Source organism: Polyodon spathula, chromosome 9 (assembly GCF_017654505.1).
Source record: "Polyodon spathula isolate WHYD16114869_AA chromosome 9, ASM1765450v1, whole genome shotgun sequence".
In the NCBI taxonomy this organism is placed as follows: domain Eukaryota; kingdom Metazoa; phylum Chordata; class Actinopteri; order Acipenseriformes; family Polyodontidae; genus Polyodon; species Polyodon spathula.
This window is the reverse complement of record NC_054542.1, coordinates 48175190-48186830: the sequence shown is the minus strand read 5'-3', so window position 1 is coordinate 48186830 and position 11641 is coordinate 48175190. Positions and strand designations below refer to the sequence as shown.

The 11641-nt window shown below is 38.0% G+C and overlaps 2 protein-coding genes across 2 annotated transcripts; one reads left to right on the top strand and one right to left on the bottom strand.

The window, feature by feature from the left end:
• Window positions 1-806: 806 nt before the first annotated feature.
• On the bottom strand, window positions 807-4631 carry LOC121320974 (uncharacterized protein C3orf38-like). The gene is made up of 3 exons (XM_041259833.1): window positions 4428-4631; window positions 3398-3585; window positions 807-1721 (listed from the first exon to the last, which is right to left on the bottom strand). The coding sequence occupies exons 1-3, from the start codon at window positions 4552-4554 to the stop codon at window positions 1137-1139; spliced, it is 900 nt and encodes a 299-aa protein (XP_041115767.1). The 5' UTR covers window positions 4555-4631; the 3' UTR covers window positions 807-1136.
• An 829-nt stretch (window positions 4632-5460) lies between these two features.
• Window positions 5461-11464, top strand: lacc1 (laccase (multicopper oxidoreductase) domain containing 1). Its single transcript, XM_041259832.1, has 7 exons — window positions 5461-5544; window positions 6367-6971; window positions 7602-7783; window positions 7987-8152; window positions 8649-8874; window positions 9303-9508; window positions 10396-11464. Exons 2-6 carry the CDS (start codon window positions 6407-6409, stop codon window positions 9487-9489), a joined length of 1326 nt encoding a protein of 441 aa, XP_041115766.1. The 5' UTR covers window positions 5461-5544; window positions 6367-6406; the 3' UTR covers window positions 9490-9508; window positions 10396-11464.
• Window positions 11465-11641: the final 177 nt, after the last annotated feature.

The following is an 11641-nucleotide window of genomic DNA, read 5'->3' as shown; positions in this document are numbered from 1 at the left end:
TTCGTCCCCTTTGTCCACACACCCTTTTGCTCCTTTGCTACAATGCAGGTTTACAGACAGTTCTTCACTCGGCATACCTTTCTTTAAAACTTACCTTTCTCTGCTGTTGAATACAATAAAAATGTTAATAAATGCAATCCTTATTACAAGCCATCTTTCATCAAACGGGTACACTCCTACTGCTTCCAGAGAAAGTAGAGATTATATACGCCACTGCTTCAACCACTCAATCATAAAATAGTGAGAGTCTGGAACCAACTCTCCAGTAGCGTTGTTGAAGCTGACACCCTGGGATCCTTCAATTTGCTGCTTGATGACATTCTGGGATCAATAAGCTACTAACAACCAAACAAGCAAGATGGGCCGAATGGCCTCCTCTGTAAATTTTCTTATGTTTTGGCTCATGAAGACAGTGACTAGCCGAAAAATGTGTTTACTTCGCTTGGCTCAACATATTAACCAGCTTAATTAATACAGAATGTTGTGACTAGACTGATTTGTTTTGTTTTTAGCAGGAAATACTTTACTATAGGAAACTACTATTACAATTATCTTCAATCAGGGGTCAAGTCATTACCTTTTATTTTTATCCTACCAGGTTAAACTAGACTTTAGAAAAATGAATTAAGAGACTGGCTAGTAAGTGTCTATGGGGGTCTTTTGTGGTCACACAGAATCCCCCTGGTGGTCACATAGTGGTCTGGAAGTTGCGGATGATCTCTTCAGGAGTCTCACTGGGTTTGGATGGGAGACAAAAAAATGGTTTCCAGTGTTTAAAGCTAGGAGTGAATTGTGAAAAAACAAACTTACCAGAGAAAGACCATGTATTTAGATCAACTCAGCCTGACCACATTAAAACTGATCATTTCCATGTGTTTAACAGCAACATGCTGGAGTTCCTCAGTCAATGCAATGACAAAATACTGGATAACAAAGAACCTGATCTTAGTGAAAGTTCCAAAACACATGCAAGTTTTATTTCATAACTTCTACTCTGTAACATAAATGAGTAATGCCTTTAAACAAAGCCTGCATGAACAGTATGTAACATTTACTTTCCCCCTATGCTGCAATATATAGCCAACATATTTTGGCAGCCATTCTCGGGGGGGGGGGGGGGGGGACTGTGGACATGGTCAACCGTAGAAGCCCTGTAGTTCGCTGGACTGGTATGTTAACGTAGGCAGTGGGTGGTGCTCAGCCTCCCCATCTTCCACAGCATTTTGCCCTGTGATATTTAAGTTCACAAACTTTATTTTCCAGCTGTTGTTTCCAATTGCAGCGCGGATAAGACCAAAGACCTGTTCAAAAATGCCCAAACAGGCAGTGTTCCTGTGAATGGTTCCGGCTACTGCCACCACCACCAGTCCGTGGGGAGAGGACACACATTTCAGCCCGTTTGCATCCAGGTTGGGGTTAAAGAAGAGCAGCTCATCTCTTACAAGTGCAAGAAGGCGTAGGCTGACCAGCTCTGCCCCCTGGTACTCCTCAGACTGCTGCTCTGAGGTGCTGTAGCAGAACTTGAGTTTGGCGTCCTCCCAGAAGTGCTGGGGGCCCCACTCTTGTGGCACCAGCTCCAGTGAAGCATTCTGGGAGTTGAGGATCTGATAGAACCACTTGCAAAACTCCTCCCCTAAAACCTGGTAATCGCAGCTCTTGGAGTTCCCTCCCTCTTTGTGTACTTCATTGTCTGTTTCAACTTCTGCCACTGGTTTTCTCACCTAGCATATACATTAAACAGAAGATAAGAGGGTTACTAGTTATTTACTATGCTATAGCTATTACCCCTTTGAATACATTCTACTGCTGTTTTGGCTACCAGTGTATACACCGTGCTATAATCATAGCATTTTAATACTCCACCGTGTGAATTAATGTGCAATCTGAAACAAATATTTACAAAGGAGACAGCTTTTTTTCTTTGTCTGTGGCTTGTCATCAGTTGGCAGCCTGGGGTTATGCATTGTGATTTGCAGGTAAAAGGTCACTATGACATTAAAATAATAAAGTAAAAAGTGATTCCAGCCAGGGACACAAGACCAAAGTGATTGTTAAAAGATAAATAAATACAAACTAACACACAATAACAAGGTATTTCCAATGGGGGTTCTGATTTGAATCACTCCAACACACACAATTCAACAGAAGCTTTACATTTTAAAATACTTGATATAAATAACTTACTGTTTTTACACAAAGCCTCCTTATCAATGGTAAATGATGTACACAAAGATCAAATAAATTCCATTTGGGGGTAAAAATCACGCCTTAGTTAGGATGCATTGAATCCACCTGAAGGGACATATCTCACCAGTTGGTATTTGGATACAGAACAGCTTGGGAAGCTCTTGAAAAAGAGGGATAATATAATTGATCAATAGCCTCAAGTGTTTAACTGTTAAAACAACTGAGATTTTCTGGCCATGCAGCTGTGAAAGTGCTCAAGAGCACGACATCAAATAATCTCTATGGGGGCAGGGGGTCACATCACATACAATATTCTAGAATATCTAAAGCTCTGTACAACCTATATTATCTATACTACCTTATGCACTTCAAAGCGTATAAACTGCTTCGATGAAATGGTTTGCCAGGGCTATCCAGACTGGAAAAACAGGTTTTATAGGAGAAGGAAGTAAAATAATTACAACTACATCAACGCTTACAGCTTGAACTATAGCTAAATCTGTTTAAAAAAAATCAAAATAATAACACAAATTTAAAAAAAAAATTGGATACGTAATTTGACCAGTTTAGACAATTTGTTTAATGTGTTTTATTTCCTTTCGCACAAAAGCCAAAACATTCCAAGTTTTCTTTGTCCATTTATTTCACAGGAAACATTTTAATGAGGGGCCACTAGGTGGCAGCGTTTAACAAAAAGAAGAAATAAACATGTTACTGCCAAAGCCTGATATACAAGTATTATCCAGCTGATCTTAAAATGAATCAAGTATAACGGATATATTATATATAATATATATATATATATATATATATAATTATATATAATCTATATATTATATATATATATATATAGTCAATCAGTCGAATTGACTGGTTTAAGAAACTGATTATAGACTATTGTCTGATAACGAATTTTTGGCTATGTGGACCGATACACCTTCAGTAGTTACCTTTCACAATGGAAAATTGTTTTATGGTACTGACTCGAAACCTTTGGAGTACCAGAGCATGGAAACTGGCTAAATATTTATAGAAAATATACATATAACTATTATTACTATAATTAATATGATATTATTATTAATAATAATAATAATAATAATAATAATAATAATATATTCCAAAAGGAAAACGCCAAAGAGTCTGCTGCAGTTCTTTGCATACATTTCAAATGCAGTGTGCCAGTACAGTTAACCTCAATGTAACATACCTCCACGATGGGCTTTGGGGTCTTCCAATAATCCAGTGCCTTCTTAACAAGCATGTGCTTTTCCGCATTTGGAGGAATGACGACTCCTTGGTCAACCAGGTATGTGAAAATTATCTCTTTGTGCACCTTCTTGCGTTTCAACAATTCCTCTGCACATTGGCTGTAACTTATGATGGCCTGCACTGCTTCTAAAAAGCACAAGCATGAAAACCATTAGCAATAATGGCAGCGATGGAAATAATGCTTCCATTTCATAGCACTTTGAGCCATTCCAGATTTTACTAGGTAACAAGTACAGGTGTCAAATTATTAGGCTTGAGATAAAACATGGAATGGCTCAAACTGATATGCAATGGAGTCTTATTGATGTCCTGACCTTGGACTTTAACCTCTGCCTTGAACTCAGAAACAGACAGAAGAAATGCTGTGCTCTTTGTGTACGCTCAGTCCAGACTGATGCGCTAGGGAGGTAGCACTGTGGTTGATCCCTGGAACCAGCATTGCAACAGTAATGTTATATATATATATATATATATATATATATATATATATATATATATATATATATATATATATATATATATATATACACACACACACACGCTGATAAACACATCAAGGTAAACCGTAACGCCCCTCTGTTAGATGTCATAGTTTTGTTTCCTTGAGATACAACTGTTTCTCATTCTGGAGCATACAGAACAGTTGTTAGACTTGAGTTTTTCAATTCAGATGTTATGACGACGATATAAATATATTCGCTTTATCTATGCTATAAATCAGGGTAGAAGAACAGAGAGGAAACAAAACTAAGCAGTACAGTAACTTAGAGAATGACAAGCTGAGCTAAGCCTGAAGTAGAGATCTGTAAGAAAGTATTATTAAAATCGCAAGCTAGACTAATGCCCTGGATGACAGTTAATACAACGCAAATGCTTCTAAATGTGGAAGCCAAACAAACTGACACAATACCGTGGGTATTCCACTCAATTCTTTCTCGGGTTTTCTTGACGAGTTATGCCTGACCAACCTTTCACACTCTCGACTGTAATCATCCTATTTGTCACGGTATCTTTCAGAGCAAACAACTCCGCCTTCGACAGAGAGTTTAGTATCTCTTTACAGCCCTCTGTCTCCTTTTCGGACAGTCCCGACATATCCTTTAATTGTGCAACCAAAAATTACACAGCAGCCACACTTCACCCAAACATCTGGTTCTGGCCGCAACTTAAAATCGTCCCACTACAATTTTCTGTCGGGTAACCCAAATCCCGACCTCCAAAGTTCCGCTGGCAAGAGCGTGCATCTACAGTTATGTATGCAAATCAGCACTCAAGTGTACTAGAATTATGACTTCAGAGTGAGCAGTATGTCTTGCAAAACTTACTTACTTGCTTTCCTAAAATTAAACAATTATTATTATTATTATTATTATTATTATTATTATTATTATTATTATTATTATTATTATTATTATTAGTCTAGTATAATACTACTACTACGACTAATAATAATAATAATAATAATAATAATAATAATAATAATAATAATAATAATAATAATAATAATGTTTGTTATGTTTGTTAAATAATAGGTTCAATCCAAAAGGACTGAATGTTTTGTTGAGCTTCAAAATGTGCATTTTTAGGAATGGTATAGGTTTTCACGTCAATTTAATTACATTACGACATAGATTGTAGACCTCCCCAAAAAGAAATATGCAAAACTATATGTTTTACATCAGCGTTTAAAATACATGCAAATAAAACATTGTTAAATAGATTGGTTGATCACATATCACCAAATATTGCTACAAGTGCCATTCATTTGTCAATCCATTTTCTCAATACTTGAAAAGAACAACTTCTAGAGAATGGCATTACGATTGCATGTGGTTTTCCTATGATCATATACAGCATTAATATTACTTTATACATATACAAGTGGTTTAATGTTCTTTCAGGTGTGTTCGTGGTTATTACAGCCTGTATTCTTGCAAAGTTTGATTCAGATCTAAAAAGGAAGTACTGCAGTTCAGAACACCTTCCGTTTTGACGTGAGGAGTCATACGCAAATTGTTATAAAACAGAGGCGCAGGTTTCCTTGCAAAGTTTAGTAGACAGTGTCCATTACTGCTTTCTGTAAAGGTAAGTAGCACATCTGTTGAATTGAGGAGGTAAAAGGGTGTTTAAGCACAGTCATTTCTGTGTGCTGCGCGGTAAAGTAGCCTACCAGAGTGACATAGTGGCACTTTAAATAATGTATTCTGAAACACGATCTTCTGCCAGTCGTAATGATTGGCTTATAGTTACTTCTTTAAATTATGCGATATTGAAGCGAATTCGGCAGAAAACGTATTACTGTTCGGCCGTTATATGTAGATGTGATTGCAGAATAAGTCTGCAGGTATGTACTGTATTAAGGTGTACCTATGGCTCCGTGTTCAGCGGGACAGTTAGGGATAGTTCAGGTTTTTCAACTCGCAACCCAATGCATTCTGGTACATTTTACCTGTCTCAGGTACCCTTCTTTCCTTTAAGAGAAACAGGACTACACTTACCAGAATGCATTGGGTTGTGAGTTGAAAAGTCTGAACTGCCCCAGACTGTCCCGCTGAACACGGAGCCGTACTTGTGTATTTGCTAGTAGTCACATGACAATGCGTTGACTTCTGCATGTATCTGATTTAGTTATATGATCTGCAGTTCCTGGTGGATCTGAACAGTCCAGACTGTGCTTTTCATACTGTCGTTTTGTAGACTTCTGGTTAAAGCAAAAACCTGGACTGTTTACGGCCACCAGGTGACAACCAGCGTGTCTAGTATGACTAGAAATAATGAGGTTTTAGGTCTGGGAGTTATTTTTTTCTGTCCCTGGTATGCACAGTAAATCATTTTTGCCCCTGAAACCATTATTGAGCTTCTTGAATTAAACATTTTGCTGGATAAACTTTTATTTTTTCTTTACAGTGTATTCTTCAGATATTTTACATGCATTTTCAGTAGCAATATGACGGAGGCTGTGATTATTGATCTTTTCCATGGACAATTGCTGACTGACAGTCAGGTGACATGGCTAAGAGAAGCGATCATAAGAAACTACGCTACTAAAAAACCAAAACACGTGTTTATAATGTGCAAACAGCAAAGTCCTAAAAGTACGAGCAACAGTGCACAAAATGCCATTATCAATGTGCTTGAAAAGTTTGGTGCCCTCAAAGAAGTCATTGAAACAGTGGCTGAGCCTAGTATGGCTGCTGCTTTCTATCGCTTTAAGAGAGAAATTGATGAACTCAACCTGAGCACTGTTAAGATCATTGCACCCACTCCGAGGAAAGCCATATTGGAGGCCTATTTAGATCTGCTGTTCACTGCAGTCTACCAGTTTGAGTTTGAAGTCCTGCCAGATGAGCCTGAGAGCATGCACATAGAATCACCAGGGCCAGGACATTGCAGAGATGGGGAGACTCTGGCAGGCCAACAACTTGAACAGATCAAAAGAGAGGTCAGCACATTCCTAGGACAATTACCCAGCCTCAGAGGAGACATCACAGTTCTGCATTCGTCTTTAATTGGTATGTCCTTATTTAATTCAATGTAATACTGTAAATGCACCCTTAATAAACACTAGAGTGTTGTCTTGGTTTACTGGTTAGATAAAAAGAATGAGAGAGAATTATCCAGGTTTCATTTCCCAATGTATCCACCAGCGCTTGCACATCTCAGGTATAACAGTACATTTGATGCAGGCAGATGAATCACAGTAACAGCTTCAGTGTCTCACGCAGGAGTGATGATATGATTTCTTCTGTCATGGTGTAGTAGGTGTTTTCTTTAGTTTAGTTGGTTCTTGTTAAAACAAGTACTACTCTGTTCCACCCATCAGTCCCAGATTTCCAATGCCAATTCACTTTTAACAGCATCTGAATCATACAACATACCCGCGCCCTCATATTCTACAGACTGTGGAAATCGGTAGGCCCAATAGACACAAATTCACGGTCTTATGAGGATTATCTTTGATGGCTTCTGTTGTAAGTTTTGTTTGACTGTATTAAGTCTCAGTGACATGGTTTTCTAGGATCATTTAAAATTCCCTTCCTATTCACAAAGACTTTAGAATTTGTTGAAGTCATCTGGGTTTAATTTACAGTACGATTGATCAGCTCGTCATCAAGATGTTTCTCACGGTTTCTGTTCCGCAGACGTCTGTTTTTTACATGGCTTCACGACACGCACAGGAGGGATCTCGTACACACCCACCCTGAGCTCCCTGAACCTCTTTAGCAGCTCCAGTCGCAGGGATCCCAAAGCTGTCGTTGCAGAAAATATACGGCGATTATCCCAAAAGGCAGGCTTTGACCAGGAAAGCTACCGCCGTGTCCAGGTACAGTATATAACAAGGGTAGCGTTAACCCATTGAATAAACAGTGACCCCTCACACGATTCCTGTGAAACACATGGATCACCCAAAGTAGCTTTGGCTAAGTTGGCTGCATTAAGCCGCAGTCTTGCTCAGGAGGTCCGGCGTGAATATAATGGCAGTTTGAACATTGGAATGGGAGCATGGCTTTGTATTTTAACTTGTAGGTGGATCATGGCAGTGATGTGTGGATTATGGGGAGAAGGGAACCTGAGAGCTATGATGGAATAGTGACTAATCAGAGTGGGGTTACTCTTGTGGCCCCGGGAGCGGACTGCATGCCTCTCCTCTTCGCTGATCCCGTGCAAAAAGCCATTGGTGCCGCTCATGCAGGTGACCTGAGACAGTGGCATATTAATGCAATAATACCTTGTCTGAAAATAAGACATTAGATACAGTACAGTAGTTTGCAAGTCCACTCATATCCTTTTTTAGATAAGCTTGTGCATGACCTAGAAAGTGGCATCTCTTACAGACATCTCATTCCATTAGGGGTCTTAACATCCCAAAGCTAGCAAAGTTAAAGCACAGTAAGTGAATAGAAAAGAATGGCGACATTAATATAAATGTACTGATAACTGTTTACTGGTAACATTTACCATGGTAACAAAAATGGTCACATGTACTAAGCTTTTGTTCAAGTTGCAAAGTTTGAATATATATATATATATATATATATATATATATATATATATATATATATATATATATATAGATATAGATATATATATATATATATATATTTAAAGCATAACTTTTTTATATTATATAAAATGTAATAGCAGAAACCTTAATGTGATTTTGCTTTTCGGGGGGTGTGGGTTTCCAGGATGGAAAGGCACCCTTCTGGGTGTTGCCATGGCTACAGTGAATGCCTTGGTTTCAGAGTATGGGTGTGATGTGAAAGACATTGTGGTCGCGGTAGGTCCTTCAGTGGGATCCTGTTGCTTTACACTGGACCAAAAATCAGCCATCGAATTTCATGAGATCAACCCGAAGTGTGTTAGAGAAATGGATTCTGCTAAACCTTATGTTGACATAAGGCTGGCTACCAGGTAATGATACATGCATATATTCATTCATTTGGTAAAGTTGAAAATGAGCTAATTAACATTGTACTGGTCATGGCTGATCTAAACTAATGTGGTTTTACCTCCAGGTGAACATTTTTGTATGCTATTGCTCCAGATCAAGTTTGTATTAAAAAAACCAATTAATGTATTCATTTGGACACTACCGTGTGCCTGGAGTGGTCTGCACCCCTACATGTGCAGATATTGGACCATATCAGTTTGAATGCCTTGCCATGTGTTATTGCAGTACAGCTACCAAAAATCTAATAAATGTACATTAATTGTGTATAAGTATGCTTTTTGTTTTTCTTCCCACGCACATGGAATTGTATGTCATTTTGTAAGGTCAGCAGTATGGTGTGCTGGCACCACATGGCTGCTTGAATAGAATCACGCTGTTGTTTGTTTAGGATTCTGCTTGAAAGAGGAGGGGTTCTTCCTCACAATATTCAAGACGACTCTGGGTCCAGTGAATCTCACAACCTCGGCTTGTGCACTGCTTGTCACGCTGACAAGTTTTTCTCCCACGTCCGAGATAGAAACAACTTTGGGACGCAGATCGGTTTCATATCGATTAAGGAACAGAAAGAAAAATAGAAATATTTCACCTCCCCAGGTAAGGAATCATTGATTCTTAACGCTGTTCCTCACTTCTTCCAAATGTTAGAAGAAAAACCAAAACAACGTCAGTGTTAGAGGCTGCGTGACTCACAACAGGGATGTGGTTTCACATCCAAGCTAAACCTCTGACTTCTAGGGAAGTAACTACACTGGACTGCACATGGTGTTACTGTGCGGTGGGAGAGGCGAGCACAGCAGGGTCTTGCTTCTCTTTTCTGTGTTTTTTTAGTTTTTCCACAGTGACTGTGATGTAGCTGGAGGCTGGTGTCAGACTGACCCTTGACATTGTGGGCTTGTTTAATCACCTCTCTTTCTGCCAGTTGTGTGACTTCAGTTGAATTGCTGTGATCTTCAGGCAGAGAGAGATCCCTTTATTTGTATTTATTATATATTCTTAAATACTGTATCCAGGATTTCTAGAACTTATTAAAAACCGTGCATGTACATACAGAGGGTACTCATAATCTCTTAATAATCACACAGTACCTGAACGATTCAAGTATTTGGTGTTCATGACTCTATCCCTGGACTCAACTGGTGAGCCTAGAGTTATTTGTAACATGCTGAAGATTAAAAAAATTAGTTCAGTAATCTAAATGAGTGCAATAATTCTGTTTATTTTGTTTTCATGTATATGCCCTTCAGTCACAAATGTTTTATTTAATTGTATTACTTTTAAAACAGTTTGTGTGAACTCTATGGGCTTCGAGAAGTTACCCTGCCATACTGTAACTTATCCAAAAAACATAATTGCATTATAAAGTACAATGAGACAGTGACTGAAGTTCTTTTTTATTATTATTTTTTAGAAAAAGATTGCATTATTAAAATTGGATTACATATCACATTACTATTCTCTAATTCCATTATGTTGTATTCTAGTTTGTTTTTTGCAGGTTCATGTTCTACAAAGGCACTTTACAGTTGCACTGACAGTGAAAGGACAGCAGGGGGAACTAAAACCATGTTTGGTCATTACAGAATGCACGAGGAGAGCAGACTTGTTCTTTCATGCATTCACTACCTCAACTCTTACTCCTCATAATCGCACAAGCCCTGACAGGAATATATGCACATGGCCATGGGCTGACACTCTCGTAATGACTGTGACAGGGGTATGTAACTGCTAGATATGATTTACAATTTCATTTCTCTTGGACTAGAGTGACAGTATATTCTATATGCACGTTAACTGTGACCAGTTTGAATAGTACCACTACAGCTTTCATAACTGATATCCATTACCATCATGTGAGACATGCATGGGTTTTGGGCTGTCAATAATGCATTAGGGTGATTTGTACTTGTAGAAAAAATGAAGGACAGCAACCACTCTACTGTTTGTGTATTTTGTTGCCTAGCAGATTATACTGATGTGTTTTTAATAACTTTCACTTCCATGTCAGCCTTTATCATAGCATGTTACTGTTTACATTGCAATTGACTGCATGACTAAATGTGCTGTTAAGTACAGTAGTCTAATGCAGTTCATCCTGATGATTTTTACTTGATTTGTATGCATTTGCTGCCAACCTTGCTTTTTTGTAATTGAGCACTCATATGAAAATGATTGCCCGTTTTTGATTGTGTGTTTGGGTTCATATTGATAAATGTTAGCATCATGTGTTAGAAACTCCATGGGAGTATGTAGCAGGTTGCTAAAACCTTTTTGCAACCTTTTTCACCAGTAGTTGCAAACAATGTAAGAGTTGCTAAAATAAATAGCATGATACAGCACATTGGAATTCTAGTAGTAATTCAAGATCACTGCTAACCGTGGTCTGTGGCACAGCAGTATGGGTGTAAAAATATATTTCTCATGACAATAAGTGAATTTATGGCATAAAGGTTGATTTTGAGTCAAATATAATCAGTTTTATTTAGTTGAGTCTTAAGAAAGTCTCTTATTAAACATTCTCTCAGCATAATTTCCTTTTGAGTGTTTTTCTAACAGCAAAAATGTAATTCTAACAAAGAAGTGAATAATAAATATCTGATGTTGTAAAACATTTGAATTGTTCAGTCCTTCTCATCATTAGTATCATTTTCAAAGAAAATGTTTTGACCAGTTCACCATTAAAATAGTTCCTTCGGTTTGGATACAGCTCGCTTCAGATATGAATTCACT

What these genes read in the sequence shown, in the direction of transcription:
- LOC121320974 (XM_041259833.1), bottom strand. Translation starts at nt 4,554, where the DNA reads ATGTCGGGACTGTCCGAAAAGGAGACAGAGGGCTGTAAAGAGATACTA. An exon ending in TACAGTCGAGAGTGTGAAAG is followed by an intron (nt 3,586 to 4,427) that starts GTTGGTCAGGCA and finishes TGTGCTTTTTAG; the next exon opens with AAGCAGTGCAGGCCATCATA. An exon ending in CCCCAAAGCCCATCGTGGAG is followed by an intron (nt 1,722 to 3,397) that starts GTATGTTACATT and finishes TGTATATGCTAG; the next exon opens with GTGAGAAAACCAGTGGCAGA.
- lacc1 (XM_041259832.1), top strand. Translation starts at nt 6,407, where the DNA reads ATGACGGAGGCTGTGATTATTGATCTTTTCCATGGACAATTGCTGACT. An exon ending in AAAGCTACCGCCGTGTCCAG is followed by an intron (nt 7,784 to 7,986) that starts GTACAGTATATA and finishes TTTAACTTGTAG; the next exon opens with GTGGATCATGGCAGTGATGT. An exon ending in GACATAAGGCTGGCTACCAG is followed by an intron (nt 8,875 to 9,302) that starts GTAATGATACAT and finishes TTGTTTGTTTAG; the next exon opens with GATTCTGCTTGAAAGAGGAG.